We start from the raw sequence: 15518 nt of genomic DNA, 5'->3' as shown, positions 1-15518 counted from the left end.
TCTGTCACTCCATTGAAGTCTCCAGCAAGAATTATCTGATCATATGAAAGGTCGTCTAAATGCTTCCTCAAGTCCTCAAAGAAGCTTTCTTTTGCACCATTAGGTGCATAAATTCCGACTACCAACACTTTCTTTAAGTTCCAAGTACATTCCACTGCTACAAATCTGGCTTCCACATCTTTCATTATGAATTTTGGTTGTAGCTCCTCATTTACATACAACACCACTCCTCTTTTTTTCTTACTTGAGGCCGCTACAAAGTCCTTGCCCAATTTTCCCAATTTTAAATATTTTACATCCTGTTTTCGAATATGAGTCTCTTGCAAACAAACAATATCACATTTTTGTTTTAATAACCAGTGGAAGATATTTTTCCTCTTATTCGGTGAATTTAGTCCATTTACATTCCAAGATAGTACTTTACATTCCATACTCATAATCTTGTTGGTAAGTCTTTTTCATTGTCCCTTATAAATCGCTCCATTTCCCGCTCAGATCTAATACGCTTTTTGGCACCTCCAAATTCAAAGGACAAACCCTCTGGAAGCTCCCATCTGTACCTGATTTTCATGTCCTTCAACATCTGGATTAGCGCTTTATATTTTTTCCGATCTAGTAACACTGATCTGGGTAATTCCTTCATTATAATGATTGTCTTGCCATCGATCTCCAATGGATCTTGAAACTGTTTAGTCACAATCTTCTCTTTCATGTTTCGTGTTGTAAATTGTACGATCACGTCTCTTAGTATTTTCCTCTGGGTTGCAATTCTCGAGTTCACACGATATGCCACATCTAGGATAGCCACAACTTCCTCCTCCTCCTTCCCCAGGTATTCAGCTAACACCTCAGTCATCTGTTCTTGCGCTGTCTTTCCTTCCATTTCCGGCAGACCGCGAAATCTCAGCTGCTTCTCCATGTGTCTACTTTCCGCAACCGCCATCCTTCCCCTCATCAGTCTCATCTCTGTTTGTTGCGTATCTGCTAAGTTCTCCATCGCTCCTTCTACTGTTTTAACTCTCTGCTGCGTCCCTTGTAATTCGTTTTGTATTGTTTCCATACCTTTCTTCACCTCTGACAGCTCCGATTTTACTTCTGACAGCTCCGATTTTACTGTCTGTTTAACCTCTTTAATCAGCTCCAATTTCATGTCTTTAAATTCCTTGATCACCTCTAAAAGTTTTTTGTCCAGGTTTTCTATTGCCGATTGCCACTCTTTTTTCGACATCGTGGGGCTTGCTTTAGCTCGCTCCCACGAGTCCGCTCTCTTCCTTAACTCCGTGGCGTTGAATTTAGTACCTTTTTTATTTCAAATGTCCCGGTCTTCTTGCGTAAATTAATTTTTAAAGGGTCCAAAATGTCGGGCGTCTTTTCTCTATGGTCTCTCTATGATTTTGTAATCCAAAATGGCCTACTTCCTTTTCCGCTGAGGCCGCGACCCTTCCCCTCTCAAAGATGGCGATTCCCTTCTTCCTGCCCTCCAGCAAGGGCCACTTCTCTCCAGCCACTCTATTGTTGTTACGCACTTCCTGTCTCCCGTCTTCCCACAGCAGATCTCGCGATGGTGTCTTTTTCTCACAGCTCCAAAACCACAGGTATTCAAAACAATAGTCCAATTTCTTTAATAACTTCTTTAAACTTAGTCTCTTTTCAAATACAACTCCTGCCGAGTCTTCCCCTCCTTTTCACTAGTCTGTTGCAGTTTAAAAATCTACTTTTTTTCCTCTCTCTTTTTATCAATCTGTCCCGTATCGGAAGATAGTGATCTTTACCTTCCCTTCACTTTTCTTGGGTTGTAATCGCTGTTTCGATTTTAAGTTCTCCTCTCCGCTTCTTCTCCCAATCGAAGCTTGGGTATGTAGGTCTTATGCCAGCCGAATTGGCCCCAAAACTGCCGCAGAGATTGTAGCCGACCCGTCGCAGGGTGGGACCTCAAGGATCGGGAGGGGACCCGTTGCGCAGAGCCCCCCCTCGTCCGAGATCTAACTCACCCTAGGGTCTTGAGCGTTCTTTGCCTGCTCTCCGCCTGAGAGCAGTCGGCCGCGGGCTATTTTCACCCCGCCGGCCGCTTAAAACGGCAGTCCGGTCAGCTCCGCAAATGGAGCTGCGTTAGACCTCCATGGATCCCAAACCGGAAGTCGGAATGAAAGTTAAATTATAATGCTTTTCCAGATCAAAGAACCCAGTTCTTGGTTACGACAGTGTTTTGACTGGATGGTCACAGAAAGGGAACTATTATTATTTTAAGTTGTATTTTGTGGAGGGGAGAGAGTAGGTGGATTGTGTTATTTTGTGATCTGTGACTAAGGCAGCTGTTCTGCCTCCAAAGAAAAAGTGAATCCCTTTAAAGAAATGGCACATATCTGAAAAATGAGCATGAAGTTTTAAGAGAGATGGTTGGCATCTGGAAATACCATGTGACTTTCAAATTTAATGGATTTGTGTAGGACTGATGGTAGCTCCCAGTTGAAAAGGAAGTTAGGTGGTGTGCAACAACTTTGGAGGTAAAGAAGCTAGAAGAGAATTACAATGATGCACACACATTGGCTGTACTGAATAGCCATTTATGGTGTCAGCAGGTTACAGAGGATGTACAGTAAATAAGAACTATCAAGGATTTATTCACTGAAAATCATAAACAGCAGCCATGTTGTTTCAAAAGAAACATTTCATACCTTTTTGTTCCGTTTACATACTACTGTGTATTTTCACAAAGTATGCAGCAAAGGTATATTATTAGTAGTTCTAAGAAGGAACATGCTCTAGCAGTTCTTGGCATAACAAATCAAGCTTGGGGGCTATCATAAGTTGCGGATTATTTCCATAATTATGGCCAATTTTTCTTCCTCCTCTCCTCCCCTTTCTGTTTAACTCTCTAAATCTGCTGTTTTAGATTTATGAAGGCTCAAACACATAGCAGACAAATACTTTCAGAAATCTCAAGGAAAGAAGCCATTAATCTGACTTTTAAAAGGTTCATTTTGTGTGCATTCCCACATTAGGTGACATGAAAACCTAGCTCCAATGTGACAGCACAGAGCTTGTAATAAATAAGGCTCTATGCTGCCACAAAAGCCATGCACTCATGTGACCTTTTCAGTATTTAGCCTCTATGGCATTTGTTTTCCAAGAATGGAGGTTTTCATAAGGAAAATGTAATGCTTTGCATTGATATAGGCTGCTCTGAGTGGGGAGAGTCCTCACAGTCTATTACGTTTATGCTGTTTCCACATGTTCTTGTACTTATTCCAACATCAGCAGCACCCCCTGAGTGAAGCTTCCAGGGTGGCTAACAGACTTAACCCATGAGAAAAAAGTGGAGGACAGAAGAAAAGAATGCCTAACAAAGGAAAATGATGGCTCTGCAAGGGTTGCATCTGCCCTACCACACACGAAGGTAAACAAACAACATAGGGCAGGTCTGCAGCAGAGGTAAATAAAAACTTTTCCAACTAAAGCATTAGCATGGTTCAAATGGATGATGCTTTTTGATTCATTTAAAAGATAAAACTAGTTTTATCACAATGAGGTTAGATTCGTTCATTACATGGTTTTTACATTTTGGAGCATGTGAATGAAACAGGAGAGCCAGTTTGGTGTAGTGGTTAAGAGCGCAGGACTCTAACCGGGAGAGCTGGGTTTGATTCCCCACTCCTCCACTTGAAGCCACCTGGGTGACCTTGGGCTAGTCACAGTTCTCTCTCAGCCCCACCCACCTCACAGGGTGTTTTGTTGTGAGGATAATGACATACTTTGTAAACCACTCTGAGTGGGCATTAAGTTGTCCTGAAGGGCGGTATATAAATCGAATGTTGTTGTTGTTGTTATATAAAAAAGAGAACTTATAGTGGGGGGCAGTTATGGTCTGAATTTGGATTCCTCCTTCTGGGCATGGAGTAAGGGTCACTGTGTGTCTGGAGGAAGGTATTGATGAATTTCCTGCATTTTGCAGGGGGTTGGACTAGATGACCCTAGAGGTCCCTTCCAACCTTGTGATTCTGTTATTCTTCCCATGTTCACAAACTTGGATGACAGCTACACATACCATTGAATCAAATGCCGGTTCAGAGCTGTGAGATTTACCCCACCCACTATTGCCTACATGGGCAGCTCAATACTAATGCCCAAGGCAGCGTCGTTGCTTGTGCATCAACGTAAATGGGGCGCCTCTCCACGGAGCCCTATGGACTTTTGCAAGAGAGTCCCGCTGGCGCCCAAGTGCGGCAAGGCGAGGAGCAGCTGTCACCAGGAGCACTTGCCTGCCATTCCCCTGACAACCCCGCTCACTCCAACCAATGGCCACACTGCTCCCCTGACAGGCAGGCGAGGGGCAAGCAGTGGTGCAGCCAATGAGGAGGCCACAGTCCCTGCTGCCACCAACAGCACCTCACCCCCCGGAGAGCAGGCATCCCTGCAAGGGAGGAGGGCAGAGGTGACAGTGATGGTCCGGATCAAACACCCACCCTCTTGCCCATCCGGCCCCCATATCCAATGAGGGCCAGACCAGTGGCCACAGCTTGGTGCGCCTGCAAATCCCGCCGCTGCTGCTACCGCAAGAAACAGGTTCCCCTTCCCTGAAAAGTGGGACTAGAAAGCCTGCAGCACTTTGGAGCAGCCCTCAGGATCCAGAGAGGCAGGTGGGCAGTGGGTACTACAATGAGTGACAGGAAAGCCCATTGGAAACCTTGCGAGAGGCCAGAAGCGAGTGCAAAGAGCCCACAGACTTGCGGTGGTGCCATTTGAACAATCACTACATCACAACGATGCGAGATTGCAGGTTGGACCTTGAGAGCCACGCCCCAGTCCAGGCGTGACGCCCTCCCCCCCCTGGACTGACAGCTCGCAGGAGCAGAGAAACTGCTCCGTGGGCCGCCATTCACCCCCTCCCCATGCCAGATGTCCCAAGTCCATCCCTGCTTTTGTAAACAGCAAAATGGAGGGTGGTCCATCCTCCTGGAGGAGGAGGAGATCCAAAGATGTCGCTCCACATCCCCCACCTCCCTGCAGTAACTTCCGCCTTCCCCTCTGCCTGGCTTATCAGACAGCAGCAGCTCAGTCTGTCAGAGAATGAACATCCTCCGTGGAGCCTCCTCCTCACCCTGCCAGAGATTCATGGGCCACACTTCAATTCCCACCCCACTGCCTGAACTGACATTGAGGGGAGGGAAGAGGGGCAGGGAAACTGGACAGGGGTCACCACTTGACACCTACTCCTCCTGGCAGCATTGCCCACCCCATTGATCCCAGCCCTGAGCCTGGAAAAATTTGCGGGAATATGTGAGAAGAAGTCCTGATGGGGGCGGCGGCAACTACTGTCAAAGTCAGGGAAGCGAGCGAACAGACAGCAGTTCCTTGTTTTTCAACACGTATTTTATTAAACTGGAAAAGATGCAGAGGTTCTCTGGAAGTATTTCCTGCTAATGTGGCTGAGCCGCGGGCTGCCTTTGTAAACTGCTCCCTGGGCAGGACCTGGATGGCACTTGTGGAGGCTTACGGAGGGCTCAGACAGCCATGCCCCTTGGTCTCCCAGATGAGTGGCTATCTGCCTGCAACGGAAACAGACATGTGTTGCAAGTGATCCCACTGCCTGTGTGTGGCCAAAGCCAAGCCCAATCTGCAATGTCTGGGAAGGTGTCCATTGGCTAAGAGCTGTGGCGGCAGCTCCACAGATGCAGCTCACAACAACATGATGCATGACCCTCTGTTGAGACACTCTGCCTTGGGATGATCTTATCCCATGAGGGAGAAAGTCAAGTCACTGAGCACCCTCCAGCAACAGGGAGTTATGAACACCCAGTCAACCCAACCACTGGCAGCACTTCCTCCTCTGCCGGGAGGAACCCCAGCTGAGGATGTCTGAATAGAGCTCCCATTTGGGTAGCACCTCCCCGCAATTGGCTGTGTCAAGAGTAGTTTTCTAGGCAACTGCCTCTAGGTAGGCAGGGGCTGCCACCACTGCCCCCTCCCCTGCCGAGCCTCACTTGAAGAGGCTAACAGTCAGGTGAGTTCAGGTGAGGGGGCAGCTGGCACAAATCAGCAAGCCGGGTTAGCTGCCACCCCATCTCTTTCTTACCTCTCAGTGCTCCCTTGTTCCTTACTGAGCTGGAACTTCAGCATGAGATAACTTGCAAGGAGACTTGGCTGGTTATTGTTAGTTAGCCAGACATTCTGGACTTTGCCCTTCTTCCCTTGAGCAAGTGCAAAGTTCTCCCAGTTTTCCCGCAAAGACCCCAGTGCACTCAGGGCCCACCACTGAGAGTATCCGCTCTCCTGCCTCAGGCACAAAGTCCCTGTGGCAGAAGGCTGACAGGCAGAGCCTCTGGCCGCGTGCTCACCTACCTGAGGTCATGAGCAGCACAGCTGGAGGTTTTGTAGGGTACATGGGCAGGTGATTGGGTGCGGGGAGGGGGGGTCACCTACCCCGGAAGCGTACGTGGATTGGCCCCCATGGTAGTTCCCATCCTATTCTCCTTTGGGCTGCAGGAGTGGGGCTGGGTGCTGGGAGAGGGGCCCAAGTTTTCCCCATTCAATGCACACTTATGGGCTACACCTCCTCTTTTTGTGGCATAACTTTACACTGCTGCAGGGGGCATTCCTGGGCCTGGAGTGGCTTTGGAAGTGGACTAACTCGTGGCTCACCCCCACCCCGCCCTCTCCCATGCTGGCACGGGAACTTGCACCGCACTTGCACCTCCGCCTGGCCACCCAGTGTGCCTGCCAGCGGCGACCCATCTGCAAGCACCAGCAGAGAGGGGTTTATGTCGACATAAGAGCCAGTTCCACTGGCGTAAGGCTTATTAGTTCGCACCCTACGTGCTTTCTGCCCTGCTGCTTAGGATTGCACTGTTATTTTATTTTTTAAAGCACATCATGTTTGTCCATCCACTCATTGCTCTACTAGTTGAAAAAAACACAAACTTTTAACTTTAACAGATAAAACTGGTTTTCAGAAGCTTATAATTTAAGATTCATTTAAAAACAAAGATGATGAAAGTACATGGCAAAAACTGAGAAAAAAGCTTTAGAAGATATTCTCCCCACCCTGAGATCCACTGCTTACATCTACTCCTTAAAATTATTATTGAGGGTGGGGTGGGAATTCCCATTGAGAATACAGGTATTCTTAAAATGGAAGGATGAAAGAACAAAATACCACAAAGAATCACTCGAAATCATTAGTTAAATGACATGAACAAATTGCAATCACTATCAAATGAGGTAAAATAAATTTCATAAATAATTTTTATAATATAATCATAGATTATATTATAGAGAGGAAACTAGTCCACATGCTTTGAACCATGTTCTGGGAATACCTTGTATCTCAAGGGCCTGTCAGGGGTTCATCAGTGAGCAGATTAGTAATGGCAGACCAGTTTTCTTGAAAGGTAGATTAACAGACCATTACAGATCTCCCCCACCCACCCACCCCAGCAAACACAGGAGAGTATTTGGCCCTGTCAAGGGGACACACTCAGTCTATAGATGGAAATGATAAGCCAGAGTGCACCACATGAACTGAACTTGCATTTAGAATATACAATACAATATTCAACAATGCAGAGTTTCCATGATGGTAAAGTTAATGAGGAAAGATTGTAAAACAGAAGAGCTTGCAAACCACTGACCGAACTCAATCTACTTTTCTAAAGAACAACATCATCAGCAAAGGTATTCTATCCTTTACCGAAAACTGTTTTGTCTAGCTATCAAATGGTACTAAGTTCCTGAAGCAGGTCTTTGCCTGAAAGATGTGCTAAGAAAATGATTATTTAATAAACCAAGAACAGGACAAACCTGAAACAGAAATGCATCTCCAAGGGAATTGCTGAGGCAGAAAACATAGTCTTTCTTTGGGTGCTCAGGCACTGCTTGGACAATGCTATTTTCCACCCAGACGGCATGTTTTGGGATGCTGTTGTGGTCTATTATAGACCTGCCATCACTCTCGTAGAAGAATAATGTACATCCTTAAGAGAAAAAGCAAAGTATTAGCAAATTACACATCTGAACAAGCTCTTTTTGCAGTTTCATTACTAAGAATTATGCAAAGCCAGCATCTAGAATAATTAAAAATAAGACTTAAACTACAGAAAGAGGAATATTATGTTAGACTGGTGGTTTATAATCAGTCTATTTGCGAGGTCTCCTTTTGCAACTTTATTTCAAGATACTAGAGGGTAAGCAAGGAATCCTATACTTAATAGCACTAGGAGGACTCACCTGGGCAGTATCTGCAGCAAAAGAAAGATATTTTAAACAGACAAAATTATCATCAACTATATCTTTACTAGTTAAAATATGCAAGCTTATGGACAAGTATGGTACTGACATCAATATATGCACCAAATAATGGCAAAAAGTTTTATGATATTTTCAAGCATTATTAGATTTTCAAGAAGGAGAGATTCTGACTTTTAGAGATATGAACTGTGTCCTGGATTCAAAAATAGATCTACAAGGTCGGGAGAGAATCTTCCCGAGTGTGTACCCAATTATAGGTCCACTTTGGAATTGGAAGATGTTTGGAGACAGTTGCACACAAAAGAAAGAGATTACACATTCGTCTCAGATAGGCATCAAATGTATTCCAGAATAGATGTGTGTCAGATATCCAAAAGCTTATTGACAAAAGTGGACAAAGCAGAAATTCTCCCAAGGACTCTAGCAGACCATAATCTGATAGAGGTAATTTGTCAAAGTGGAGGCAAGAAAGAAAGAAGATTGAGATTAAATGACACTTTATTGCTATAGGAGGCTATATTACAAAAATGTAGGAAAGAACTAATATGTTTCAGGATAAATACTACAACGGATGTTAATCCAATAACAATATGGGAAACCAGGAAAGCCTACATATGAGGGACCTTGTTAGCAATAGCATCCAGAAAGAAAAAAGAAAGGTTGGGAGTAGACATGGGCACGATCTGAATTACGATTTCACCCCCCCCCCCGATTTTGGCATTTGCGCCATCGTGACTCAGCTAATTGGTTCCGTCCACGGCAACCAATCCAGCAGTCAGGGGTTTGCTTGTTCGGGACTTGATCGGATATATCGGTTTCTATTCGGAATTGCAGACACTCTTGCGCCAGTAATTTATTCCCAGGGCAACGGAGCCAGGGGGATGAGCTGTGTTTGCCCTCCTTCTGTTGCCCTCGAAACACGAATGGAAGCCCAGCTTTCCTTGATTAGCAGGCTTCCTTCCAACCACGGAGCAGCAACCCAGGGGAGGGAGGGGGAAGGGGGTGTTCTGAAGCCATGGGCACAAAGGAAAGGCAAAAGGCAGTGCAGGAGGCTGGGAGGCCGCCCACATCGTTCATCTTTCCCCAGGACAAGGGGCGCGTGGGCAAGCCAGCCGCCCCTTGTCCTGGGGAAAGGCAAAAGGCAGCGTGAGAGGCTGGGAGGCCGCCTGCGCCATTCACATTTCCCCAGGACAAGGGGCACGCGGGCAAGCTGGCCGCCCCTTGTCTTGTGGGGAAGGTGAATGGCACGGGCAGCAGCCGAGCCACTCGCGCTGCCGCCAGCTCCGCAGCACACAGGGACAGCTGGCTTGCTGCGTGGGCAGGGGGGGCGACCCAGGAGCGCGCTCGCATGCACGCGCAAGAGCCTGACTACGGTTGCCCTTGGCGCTGGCAACCGTAGATCCGGCCCTGGGAATGTCCCCTCCCTGAGGGAAGGCAGCTCGTTACCAGGTTAAAAACTCCCCCCCCCACTCTAAATGTGTGTGTGTGTGAATGTCCCCTCCCTCCCTGAATGTCCTCCCCCTGCCCGCCGGGCCTGGCGGCCGCTGCCACCAACCACCATTCCTATATCGCTGGAAACAGCGGGGTGCTCTCCCACTTTGGCCTTCCCGATTCCGGATCGGAAATGGGACTTGATCGGTTAGAATCGGTGGCCTGGGTTCAGCAGCGGCCCGGATCCACGAACGGCTTAATCGGTATTTTTTTTTTATCGTGCCCATCTCTAGTTGGGAGTTATGGAAAATCTAATCTAAAAATTGAAGAAATTGGAACAAGAATAAAAAATAAGAGATAAAGATGTATGGAAAGAAATCAAGCAGAAATCAAGATATATGAATATGCATTAATGGATAAATTAACTTCCTATGTGCACTGTAGACCAATATCAGAATTCTGGAGAAAATGGAAAGATTTATTTGATAAGATAAATTAAAGTAATTATATTGTAGAGATAAAATATAGAAAAGATGACTGATTAAAAATCATAGACATTAAAGTCTGGGTATAAGCAACTAAAAAGAGGGGAAGAGAGCTAACATAATTTAGTTGTGCTGTTACATACTTTGAATATGTTTTTCTGCTAGTTTAAATCTAATTCAAATTTAGTGCTTGTTTAAGTTTCTATGCACTTTCCATTGTTATTCGTATCTTTTCTTATTAAATAAAACCTTTACTCAAAAAAAAAAACCCTTGCAAGCTTCAATAATTATTTTTCAGCACTATTTTTAAGCACTAGTTTTGTGTTATCAAAACCATCTCATTCTGGCCTGGTTTATCTCTTCTTTAATAAAGCTAAAATTACATCCAGCCTATAATTTTAACTTTTTTAAAATGTGGGACTATCACACAGCTATAACTTATTTTGAATATATCCCACCTGCATCCCCAGTTCCCGCCTAAGGTACTGTGTCAAGACTGGCTTATGTGCTAACTTTAATGTGCTTTTGTATGACTCATAACTAGAGATGGCAACAGTGACTACCTATTATTTGATCACAGTCAAATATCCCATAAAGCCAAGAAGGTCACTACATTAATAGTAACAGTTCTTAGAAATTCCACTATCCTGCTATTTGTTAACAAGGGCAGGAATAAGAGCTGCTTGTCACTTTGCTTTGCCATGGTCATAGCAAAGCATCTCCTACTGGAAACCTACTGTAACGGTAAACATTAACAAAATACATCTAGCAGATGTTGTTAAGTGATTTGGGGTTGGATGCCACCAATATGCTGATGACACCCAACTCTACCTTCTACTCAATAAGCAGCCAGAAGCAGATATCTCTTCCTTGATCCAATGTCTGGATGCCATAGTGGAGTGGATGAGGGGTAGCTGGCTTAAGTTAAATCCTTTGAAAACAAAGGTCCTGTGGGGGAAGGACTTCAGCTGTAGGGAGTCCCAATACTATACAGAGCCCAGCTTTATGCTGCGGACTCCGTGAAGAGATTGGGGGTTTGACTTGATTCTAAGCTTTCCATGGACAAACAAGAGTCCATGATGGCTAGAACAGCATTTTTCCATCTTCATCTGGTCCGACAACTTTCCCCATATCTATCTCAGTCCAACCTTGCCACATTTATCCATGCAATGGTCACCTCTCATTTAGACAACTGCACCTTGCTCTATGTAGGACCAGGGCCGGTGCCAGGTTTTCCGACAAAGAGAACTGTGGTTGTTGTGGGTTTTCCGGGCTGTATTGCCGTGGTCTTGGCATTGTAGTTCCTGACGTTTCGCCAGCAGCTGTGGCTGGCATCTTCAGAGGTGTAGCACCAAAAGACAGAGATCTCTCAGTGTCACAGTGTGGAAAAGATGTTGGCAGGTGTTGTTCCACACTGTGACACTGAGAGATCTCTGTCTTTTGGTGCTACACCTCTGAAGATGCCAGCCACAGCTGCTGGCGAAACGTCAGGAACTACAATGCCAAGACCACGGCAATACAGCCCAGAAAACCCACAACAACCATCGTTCTCCGGCAGTGAAAGCCTTCGACAATACAAAGAGAACTGTGTTTCTCGAAAGCTTATGCTACAGTAAAGTTGGTTAATCTTAAAGGAGCTACTCTGGACTCTTTACTATTTTGCTACTACAGACTAACACAGCTAACTCCTCTGGATTTTTAACTGTTGTAATTGTTGAATCGCTACTGAAGAGAAGCAGTATAAAAACTGAATAAATAAAATATAATAAAGTAAAATAAAATAAAATAGGCAAGTTTATTCGGAAATAAGCTCCACTTTAATTCTACTGTTTCAGAACTACTTATGTTTAGGATGGGGGTGCAGGATTTCATGAGTTTCAACTACTCATTGCTCACTATATACTGTATTGATACTCCTATTCAAGTCAGCACAGCCATTTCTCTCAAATTTATACAACCTCAAGCATAAAATTGAATAGAAAGTATCTTACTGAACATTTAAATAATACTCCTGCCTGAAAAAAAATCTTTAAGTGTAAATGTCTGTTGATCTGAGATATGCTCCTAATATTCATTTCCATTGATGAAAACTGATGCAACATCATACTGATTTTGAAACTGTGCCTACAGCAAAGTGAAGAAATAAGAAATAAATACATCCTTAGCATCAGGATAAATTTCATGCAAGTTTCACCTAACTTTATTGACCGTGCACCTGCAATCAAGCATTTGCAACGATCTCTTCAAAGATGTCTTTGCATGCTTGCAGCTAATGGGCTTTATTTAATTTATTTACAATATTAATATGCCAGTCTTTCTTCCTGGGTATGAGGGAGGGAACAACAATGTAAAAACAATTTTATAAAACAAACATTTAAATCAATTAGGCTGGTTTTAATGGTTTGCATGTCTAAAACTGGTCTTGATGGACTATCATGGTAGATACCTCTTGTTTTTTTTTTAATACTATATTTCATTTAAAACTAAATACTGCCTTGTATTTTGTAAACGATTGGATCCCTACTGGGAAAGAAAAGTAGGATAAAATACACTGCTAAATAAACAAGCAAGCAAGCAAGTAAAAAGGAATATCTAATCTTCTTTTTAAAAGATATTTGACATTATACTCCTGCCTTTTTTGCAAAGAGCTCAGAGTGGAATTTCTTCCTCACAAAAACTTTTCGTGCAGGTTTTCTTAAGGTAGAGATATTAATCTACTCTCAGTGTTATGGCTGAAGTGGGATATGAACCTTATTACATTATATAATGAAAATCCAAGAAACAGACAATTATTTTAACTAATATTTTAATATATTTTACTCATTTTAAAATTACTCACTCTTAATCAGAAGCTCGCAAGGCCATCCAAGCAAGCTCCTAAGATATCAGAAGTAGCACTCTCCACTGCTAATAAATATTTTGACTTTTGATGTTTAAATGGATACTGAAAACGTATTTTCTGTACCTTTTAGGGAAACCCAGTACTGCTTCCATTTCCTTCGAGCAGCTAATTCCACCTTCTTGTTCTTTTTGTGGACAAGAAAATTTTTCACTGCAAGTGCTCCAGCTTTCCGTACTGTTCCCTGGCCTGCTGTAAGGAGAATGTCTGACTGTCCTGGGGAACTTAAGGTCCCACTGCTCTGTTCATCACTCAAGGCAGAACCAGCTTCATCCAGGTTATCATTGGTACTGCTCATCTCCAGCTCCCGTCGGAAGTTTTCATAGACTCCCTGACGGGCGCCATCTCCTGTAGAAGAGCTGCCACTGTCACTGCCAGCGAAGGTCCGACTGGTTGTTGGAGAGTAACTAGAGTTTGTAGCATTTGAACGTCTGGAAAGCAGGTCTGTGTCAGTAGTTGCACCCTCAATCCCGCTGTCAGCAAATTCACTCCCTTCACCTATATTAACATCCTTGTTAAATAAAAGAAAGGAGCCATTATGGAGAAATGGGTTGCATAAATAGGTAATAATGAATAAGTTTTTTGCATTTAAATACCATTCTTTTACAACTATAGTAGATTCACCAATCCAAGTCCTACCTCAAATGTATTGTATTTAGCTGACCTGCTGATTATTATTTTAGAAAGTCTCTTAGGATAGGTAAAGAAAAAAAGACAGGTTGAATGTTTCTTTCAGATTTTAATAATTGGATGCAGACTAGCATTTCTGTAGGACAAAGGAAGGGGCATACACAAACAGGATTTCAGAAGCCATTTCAGCTTCTGTGCTCAGTCACATTCACTTGGTCTCCAACCATCTACCCAATCCCTTTGTTGCTCCCAGCTAGGGTCATCAGATGGGCTCCAGAAAAATACCAGGGAGAGGGGGGCAGCACTCACAACCCCAGTGCGATGACATCACTTTCAGAATTGACAATGTCGCACCAGGCCACACAAGCCTGATTCACCTCCTCCCTCCAGAGCAACTTGCCCTGGCCCAGCCACCACAGCCACACTGCCGTCCATGTTTGGGATGCCACTTCCCTTTTCCTGGTCTGACCCCTGCAGATGTGGCCACAGGTGAGGCTTACCCAGAGGCCACCACAGTGGGGACAGCACTACTGAGGGGAAAAGGAGGCCTGGCCCAGCACTGTACTCATTGCTGGGGACACAGGCACTCTTTGACTGCGAGTAGAGAGGTGGGGGCACTGTGGGCCTGGCCTGTGAGGGGCACTGGCCCACAGGCCAAGTCTCACTGGTTCCACAGCGGCAAGTAGGCTGGCTTCCTACATGCCGCACTACTCCCTCCCCAACCTTTCCCTTCCCTTCTTCGTCTTCTCCTCTCTCCCCTCCAAATGTCTGGTATTTTCAGTATTTCAGTATTTTTAGAAGACAAAGCACCAGACTGTCTGGATGAAAACCAAACCATACTCTCAGCTCCTCACTAAACCAGTGAACATTCTGGGCTCTGCAGGAGGGCAGAGGGTGCTCTGGAGCAATCATGCTCACAGCCCAGGTCATCTTAGTAGCCCACAGAGTGACCAGGGCTGCAACAGGTGCACCAACCTTGCTGACTGGAAATCCCTCAACTTATTGAATGTATTTAGCTGAAACTCTAATAATGAAGTTGAAAATTTGAGCTGAGACTTTTTATTTAGTTCTGCTGGCCTTTGACAATATTTGATTTTAAAGAAGTACCGAGTTGTCATTGCTGCTGTTTTTCATTCACTGCTGGGAGGTGATAGATGTGTAAACTTTTTTTAAAGTGTAATAATTTTGTAATTAACAATAGGCTTCATTGAGTCAAAGTAATGCACCTAGAGAGTCCCACTGATTTCACTTGGGAGAGATATGTTGCACAATCCTGTTCTTTTCGCAGAAAGTATTACACTTCTCAGTAGTACTTCTTAATCTCATGGTTTGCATAACTCTGCCATTGAAATATTTGAGACTTGGAAGATCTTCATTTTTATTGGATGATGTGTTACATTTTTAATTATTTGAAATTGCATTAATTGTTTGAAAATTACTTTTTGTGTCTATGGCATTAATATTATTCATAATTGTTAAAAATAACCTATATAGTTACATTGATATCCCAAGCAACTCTTGTTGTCATAACACTTCTACAAAATTACACTGAGAGGCAACGGACCCTTAAACATTTATTTAGCATCTTTACATTTCTACTGCATGGGATTCTGGAGCTTCATTTCCCTCCTATGAAACCAAAAAATATAAAATATAAGCCCCTTTTATCCATTTAAAATGTTTTCTACATTATTAATATTCAAACAGGAAAACACAAAAATGTGACAAGCTGATAGGAATGGAAGGGGAGACGAAAGATCCCAGATGAATGCTAATTGCCTCTGAAAATTCTAGTGGGGGAGGGATACTAAAAACAGATGCATCCTTAC

The 15518-nt window shown here is 44.1% G+C and overlaps 1 protein-coding gene across 3 annotated transcripts in view; it reads right to left on the bottom strand.

Annotated features, from left to right (window-relative positions):
* TIAM1 (TIAM Rac1 associated GEF 1) overlaps positions 1-15518 on the bottom strand; it is a 116003-nt gene that overhangs the window by 75337 nt on the left and 25148 nt on the right. For all 3 annotated transcript variants that reach the window (XM_054974621.1, XM_054974619.1, XM_054974622.1), the window contains 2 exons: positions 13126-13570; positions 7798-7970 (listed from right to left, as the gene is read on the bottom strand). In XM_054974621.1, the coding sequence (XP_054830596.1) occupies positions 7798-7970; positions 13126-13570 (618 nt within the window). The remainder of the gene's footprint in view (positions 1-7797; positions 7971-13125; positions 13571-15518) is intronic.

Source organism: Eublepharis macularius, chromosome 3 (assembly GCF_028583425.1).
Source record: "Eublepharis macularius isolate TG4126 chromosome 3, MPM_Emac_v1.0, whole genome shotgun sequence".
Classification (NCBI taxonomy): domain Eukaryota; kingdom Metazoa; phylum Chordata; class Lepidosauria; order Squamata; family Eublepharidae; genus Eublepharis; species Eublepharis macularius.
The sequence above is the reverse complement of the archived record's forward strand: the minus strand, read 5'-3'. Positions and strand labels throughout refer to the sequence as shown.